This window comes from Pholcus phalangioides, unplaced genomic scaffold (genome assembly GCF_987345545.1).
Source record: "Pholcus phalangioides strain wild (caught in Gottingen) unplaced genomic scaffold, Ppha-v1.0 ptg000020l_1, whole genome shotgun sequence".
Taxonomy (NCBI): domain Eukaryota; kingdom Metazoa; phylum Arthropoda; class Arachnida; order Araneae; family Pholcidae; genus Pholcus; species Pholcus phalangioides.
Window position 1 is genome coordinate 4,842,038 of NW_028301613.1, and position 7,627 is coordinate 4,849,664.

Genomic DNA, 7,627 nt, shown 5'->3' on the forward strand with positions numbered 1-7,627 from the left:
GTCAGATAATTGAGGTAATATGGCACTCCACAGTAGTAACTTCCTGCCCACTGTGCGGTCATGTGAGCACCGTACTTGCCTCTCATCCATGAGGATCCAGGTTCAAACCCCCCCCCCCCCCCATTGGCAGCAGCTGAATTTGGTTTTTTGCAATTTTCTAACTTTGAGACGCGAATGTGAGCTTTTCTCCCATTCCAAAAAAAGTGTCTCTTTGGATAGCAGTCAGACCTTTAACATGATACTTACAAGGGCGTAGCGAGGGGACGACGACTTGGGACCCGAAATGTGAGAAAATTACCGAAAAAAGGGAAAAAGATGGTCAAATCCATTGTTCTGTCACTTTGGTCCCCCCCCCCCCCCCGAACGAAATTTCTGGCTACGCCCCTGGATACTTACATAACATGAAAATTAAAGTGTTCACCATCCTCACTCCAAAATATTGAAGACTAAATATTGGGGAGAGGGGGGGGGGTCTGGATAATGCTTACGTCAGCAACCACCCTTTATGAAAATATGAGTTAGGATTCAGAGGGGCAGAGCTGATGACGAAATTTTGCTGACAAGGGGGGGGGGGTCAAAAATGGCTAAAAATTTCCTTACGTAATACTTGAACGGCCCCTAATTCGTTGGAAATTCCATATAGGAATGTGTATGAGGTGTATGTACAGTCAAGTAAGCAATAACTTCTGATTCAAATTTTTGTCATATCCCTGAGAAAATGTTCTTAATTTTTGCACTTGAATATCATCAGTAATTTTTTTTATGTTTAATCATTTTGCTACTACATACAGTAGCTGCTGCTTATAAGAATCCCCTTTTTGTTCACACACCCGTTTTGATTCTTTTAACTAATGAGCTTCCCATGTTGAAACAGCATTTTGTTTTGCCGATTTGATTCTTGTACTTGATTCTTATAATCAGACATTACTCTAATTTCACAGTGAAAAATGTGTAAAATCACAAGTACAACGTATTCAAATATATGTCAGAACTTGGCATCAAAATGGTTGATTTCCAATGCTCTTGCATAAAAAAAAAAGTTTCGATAGTCAAATGAGATGCTAAATCTTGCATAAAATAACTCCCTTGACTCATCATAAAACTTTTTTTTAAGGGGCTTTCTGTGCGTCATTCCTCACTTGCTTTCCCCAAATGAGCGCTTGGTCACAAGGTACGCCTGAAAGTAATTCTAGTCAAGATAATTCTTTGCTCAAAGGTATGCTTTATGTTTCTAAATATTGGTGCATATGGGTTTTTTCAAATTTATGGGCTGGCCATATTCCAAAGAGGTATTTAAAGTGTAGCAGTGCTTATTTTATGCTAGCTATTGGCTATTTTTACACAGTGCAGTAGAAGAATATTGCCATTCGTTGCTGATTTTAAAAAATTTCATTTATCAAGTGATATAAGCCTATAATCTCAAAACAATAATGCCCAGTACTGACTCAGTGTGGTCAAACTATAGCAGCATGTCTACCATCATGGAAAAATCACAGACATCAAAGAAAAGTTCACGAAGTAAGAGAGAAGGTCACAAGACTTTTTACGAATTTTCATGCTCTCAATTTTGTTCCTGAAAACAATGGACTTTTATCGGGCTGTTCATCGCAAGAGTCTGATAGATTCCTGTGATCATGCAGTAGTAATATGCTAAGATTAATTTGCATATTACTACTGCATGATCACATTTGATTAATGTCATAAAACCAGTGTTGAACCATCGATGCTGCCCAAATAAGTAATTTAAATTATTATGAGAAAGATGGCTTTTTCTCAGCCCGAGATATCAAGGAAACAGTTATTTTCCGGATATTTTTGCTGAGGTTAACTCGGAAAGAAAAGTCACCATGTCTCCGCCGGGACGTGGCGAAGACATGCTGACTTTTCTTTCCGAGTTCACCTCCGCAAAAATATCCTGAAAATAACTGTTTTCTTAAATTATTATGTTTATTGCAAAAAAATAAGGCTTAGAAAATGTCACGAATAACAAATGCTAAATCGCCAAAAATTGGGCCAATTTTCCCAACTTTTTCCTCTCATTTGGTAACAACTAGTTTTGTAGCCAAATCGCAAAAAATGAACAAGAAATCTGCAGGAATCACGCTCATGGGGGGGGGGGGGGGGGGGGAGTTAATAGTAAATATTCATCCATCATCAGGGCTGCAACTGAAGGGGAGGGGAGTAAGTGTGCTAGGGCAAAGTGTACCAGGGACGAAACTTGCCAAGGGTGAAATTTCCATACACTGCCTATTTTGTGTAATACATATGGTGTTTTCTTGGAAACATGCATGATTATCACAACTGCAAATAGCATCGCCAATGGGCTTTTTTTTCACCTTTCAGTTTTCCAAAGAAGAGAAGAGAATCCTCGAAACTCAACTCCATTGAATGCCTTTTTGGACACTTCCTTCAAGCCCTTTGTTCAGCCGGTGATTGCGACAGTTTGTTCAGAGGATCCTAAAACATTCCTACAGCCGTACAACAACCTCATAGCGAACCAGGCGGCTCTAGCTGCCTATTATCATAGCATACCCATCTATAATCAGCAGAGCGCCACCACTGCTGCCGTGAACTTCTCGTCTCCTTCCATGCAGGCTCTCTTCAGGCAACTGCCGAGTTTGAGCAATACGAAACAATGTTTTCTCAGTGTACCTGATCCCAAAACTAGTCCTGTCTGTAACGATGGTAACAGAAGAGCATCCGACGTGTCAACTCAAACTGCGAAGAGCCCAAACGATGTGGGGGAATCATCATCATCATTATCATCACAGACTGACGATCAGAACTCGTCACCGTCCTGCAGTTCTAAGAAAGCAATCAAGAGCAGAATCGCTGCAAATTTTACCATTCCTCTTTCTGAATGATATGTGTGTGTATGTCACACGTTAATCATGTTAATTCATCGTATTCACCATCATTTGTGTATTAGTCCAGATACTTCAGTTGTTAATCTGTTGTCGTTATTATTATTTTTTAAGTATCCCGAGTTTTCCTTTCTTTTTAAGCACATTTTTAGCGATGTTTTATGATTTATGCGATGCCAGTTTTGAATTGAGAGGGAGGAAAAGAACGGTGTGATATGTTTCGTTCTTTTTTTTTAGTCGATGATTTATGTGATATTTTTTTGATATCTTTGTCTTTTTTCAATTTACATACATTTTGTCGAAAATTCACGATTGTTTTTCGCTCTCAACACAGATGACATTTCTGTGCTACCAAATTTGAGTGACAATGAACGAATTCGTATTCGTATTGATGATTTGCAAAAAAAAGTTTTAGAATAAAGTGCAAAGTTTTTATTGTTGATATCGGGAATATCTTTTATTGAATTCATTTCATGCAGATTTTTTTGAAGAGTAGGTTCTTGCCCATAGCATTAGATGGTGTTATGTAAGTCCAGTAAAGCATCTGGGTTCCCTTTAACCATTATTATCCAATGGCCAGCAATAACCAGATGCTTCACTTATAGTTTGAAAAACAAAATAGATGGCAGCTCTAAACTTTCATTTGCAATACTAGATACACTTGCACATTTCTGGCATGACTTATTCAGTTGGAAATTGCCTTTGGCGGTAAACCGGAGTTGTGCTCTGTTTAAAAGAGAGGCTGATACCAGATTTTTGGCTGCTGGTACTTGTTGCTGGTCTGATTCAGTAAAGGTGATATTTTCTTTGTTTTAAACTGAGCGCAACTATAGTATATCACCATGGGGCACATTTTTTCGTGTGTGAACCAATAAAGCTAGGGAAATGTGGTTTGGTGCAATCCTAGTTTGCATCCTTGAATTTTTTTCCTGCCTGCAGAAGCTGTCGGTCACCGGCAGGCTACCAATGAGTGAGGAATTAATGTCAAGTTTTGTTTTTTAAGGAAAGGTAGGAGAAACTTGAACATTGCCAACTCGTGTTGAAACTGCCAATTGCGACACAGAACCTCTTAGTAGTACTCCTCAGTGGTGGTTGTACTGTGTGGTGTGTACTCATGATGAACCACACCACTAGAGTCATAGAAATCGATCAGCGTGACTTTGACATTGTATCTTCTGAAGAACAAATCTTAATCAAAGTGGAATGAACGGATCCAGTGCTGATGCGTGCATTATCTGCTAGTTCTTTGATCCTGCATCCCCAGTTTCCTCACTTGGTGAATAATGATCTCATTTCTAGATGTTGAGGACCTACCAGAAAGTGCTTCACTCTCTATCAATGTTTGGCCATATTTGTAATGGTTGTCTCACAACTTTATCAGTGTGGTGTCCATTTTTCCATCTCCGAAGGCCTGTCAAATCGGCAAGCTTCACGTAAAATTTAATGCAGTATTGTCCAAGTTTTCCTGAGAAAAACCAAAATGTAACGCCATTCATTTGTACTTCCTCACTTATCTGCAGTCTGTCGGTGACTGGCAGCTTCTGCAGGCAGGAAAAAAATTAAGCATGTGCACTAGGATTGGCTACGTATATGCACCAAACCACGCCTCCCCTAGCTTCATTGGTTTTCGCACAGAAAATTATGGTTGCATACTTCCCAAATCTTACTTCAACAAATCTCTAAATCTGCCACTGGTTGTTTGGTTATGCCTGTCCAATCCCCATAAATTGCTAATTTTCTATCTTTATAGGATATGTTCTTAAAAAAACCGCTTATAAACAGTTCCTTAAACATTCCAGATTCAACTTCTCTCTTTTCTTGCAGTTGAATCGATGGACTTGGGTTCAAACCCCACAGTCGGTGATCAGCTGAAGTCGGTTCTCTGTGATTCCCAACTTTGAGACACAAATACATGCCAATCTCCCCCATTGAAAAGTCTCACCACAGAGCAACAGGCCTACAACAGTACAAATATTCAGTCATCGCACTTCACTCCCAATTCAAAATACAGATGGCAGCACTGAAATCCACGCACAACACTAGATATCCACTCAAATTTTTAGTTGCACAAGCACATATTTATGACGATTAGAAAGTAAATTACCCATGACGATAGGACCATCGTTGTGCTCAGTTTGAAATAAAGTCATAGCAATGTATATGATCAATCAACTTTCATGCTCCTAATATTACAGTTTTGATTGAAAAAATATATATATAGATGCTTATATACACGTAGCATAAATTATTCCCATTTTTGAAGCTTGCAGGAAAAGCTATGCTGGAGGATCAAATGATAGCGGAAGAGTTGTTATATAATTTGATTTATGTGTGAGTGTGACAAAACTTTCTGTAAAGTTATGGTGGGAAGGGGTTAAGAAAGTCAAAACTCCTACTGCAGAATAGATATGCCCAAGGTAGTTGCTCGGATCATTCGATATGAGCTGAAGGTCGGCCAACAGCCAGTCGTTTGTTTTTTCATCTGCATCTGCGGAATGTTTGTAAGTGAAGAAGATCAATGTGGTGTTGTTCGTTTTTTAATAGCAGAAGGAGTTTGTGTGAAGTGCATCGGCAAATGAAGGCAATGGACTGTGAACATGCACTGTCATTGGCTTGTTTGCATTACTGGTACAAGCATTTCCATGACGGACAGGAATCTATGAATGATGGTTTTTTCGACCCTGTCAAACTCACCTTGTCATCACAGACTCTTTGGTGAAAGAAGTCTGCCAGTTAATCAACCCAAACGGATGATGCACTCTGAGGGATGTCATCAAGAAGGTGGGAGTGAGTTTCGGTTCCATTCATGGCATTATTAGAGAGAAACTCCACTACAGAAAAGTGAATGCACAGTGGAAACACTTAATCCAGTCCTGCACATGGTGAGTCAGTGCAGTTTCATTATCGACTGCCTTTATTTGGTGATGCATTTTGCAAACTCCTTTTGCCACTAAAAAAATAATAACACCACGATGCTCTTCTTCACTTGCAAACATTATGCCGACGCAAATGGAAAAAAAAAACAGATTGCCTGTTGTGTGGATGATAGTGTCAGCTTTCCACCAGCACTTATCGCATGCTTCTGAGGAACCACCTAGAGCAACTCCATTCCACAGTAGGGGTTGCCTTCTTTACCTCCCACTGTACCTCTACTCAAAGGTTTTCCACACTCATACAAAAGTAAACTGAATTATAAACGATCAGTTTTCATTCGATCCACTCTTATGTTTGCTTTATTTGATTGAAATACATGATATATTCACGGTAATTACAGATTCGACAAAATGAAAGAAATGAAAATGGGTTGGTTGCATCCAAATTATTGCTGAAATACTTGAATTATAGTTGATAAGGTTTTCGTGACCATCATTTGATGAAAATTGTTTGTTCAGGTTTGAAGACTGTCTTCCGTTTGAGTTAGTTCTCAATGTTTCCCCAACACTAGTGGTTGGCATCATCAGGAGAATTGATGAAACCAGTTGTGTTGGGAAAATGTTGAGAACTAACTCAAACGGATGGCGATCTTCGAACTTGAATTGTGTTTTGTATATTTTTGAAAATTGGAATACATTATTTCTTTGAAAATAAGCGAGTGATGTAATGATTAAATAAGTTAAAATTATTTCAAATGTGAGATTTTGGTCTATTATTATTATTATTACAAGAAATTATTTATGCGCAATCTATTTTCCTGTATTTTTAAAAAGTATCGTTTTATCAAAATGTTTCTTTACCGAAAACATTTTTGTTTTATATTTGAAACAGTGATTGTATGCATCATTGTATATTTCTATGAGGCTTAATCGCGTAAAACTTGTTTGAGTGGATTTATTTTAAGACTATCAAGTATATGACCAATGATGTGACATAATTTTGACCAATTTTATAATAAATTTGTGGTTGTTTTTTTTTGACGTCTCTTGACCTTGAGCCCAATAATTGCTTCGGGATTTTTGCCCATTTTATTGCAACAGAGCGTACATGCCTCGATCCATGGCCCACAGGCCAATTGTGGACTTCTGAGTCCTTTGATGTGACCACCTGGACCTCAAACGTGATTTTACAAGAATGACATAAGTGGCATATTCCCAGATCACTAAAGTGACTTACAGTGCATTTAAAAATCGCTTAAGTGACCTAGCGTGCTGGTGCAGATTACATAAGATCCCTGCGGTACATTGCTATTTTCAGAGGTGCCAACTGCTACAGATTGTCCATAGTTTCTACGGACAGCCATGATGAACTACGGAGTTAAGGGAGATGCTCTCAATACTAAGGGAATCGGTTGAAGGAAAAATTGGGTCTGAGTGTTTCTTGAGGGGGTTTCACTTATTTTTATTATTTTTTCAAAGTTGCATTGATCTTTACCATAACTATAAATTTGTATACACATGTCAGAGAGTTCATGAGAAGACAAACTTGGAGCCGATCTGTTTTTTCTGTATGCAGAAGGCAATCTGTGAAGGTCACTACACAGTACACTCACCAGTCAAAAACCTGTTTTTAGCACACAGTGTATGGCAGTGTTTGAAACAGGTTTTTTTTTAGCTTTTGGGCATATATTAAAGTGATGAGTTTAGACCCAGCTTAAAGCCGCTACACACTACGCTGACGTGGTCCCACATCACATCAAATTCTGATTTGTGGGAATTCTGTGATATGAGGTTCCCTCTAGGTTCCAGTACTAACAAGGTGCTGCATTTAATGAACTTTCAATTAAAAATTTAAAAATAAATAAATTTTTTGAACGATTTTTTTTAAAT

At 38.4% G+C, this 7,627-nt stretch overlaps 1 protein-coding gene across 2 annotated transcripts in view; it reads left to right on the top strand.

Annotated features, from left to right (window-relative positions):
• The window catches only part of Marf1 (meiosis regulator and mRNA stability factor 1-like protein), a 46,904-nt gene extending 43,603 nt beyond the window's left edge, over positions 1-3,301 (top strand). For both annotated transcript variants that reach the window (XM_089248490.1, XM_089248491.1), the window contains 2 exons: positions 1,115-1,216; positions 2,344-3,301. In XM_089248490.1, coding sequence (XP_089104616.1) covers positions 1,115-1,216; positions 2,344-2,864 — 623 coding nt within the window. In that variant the 3' untranslated portion in view covers positions 2,865-3,301. The remainder of the gene's footprint in view (positions 1-1,114; positions 1,217-2,343) is intronic.
• Positions 3,302-7,627: the final 4,326 nt, after the last annotated feature.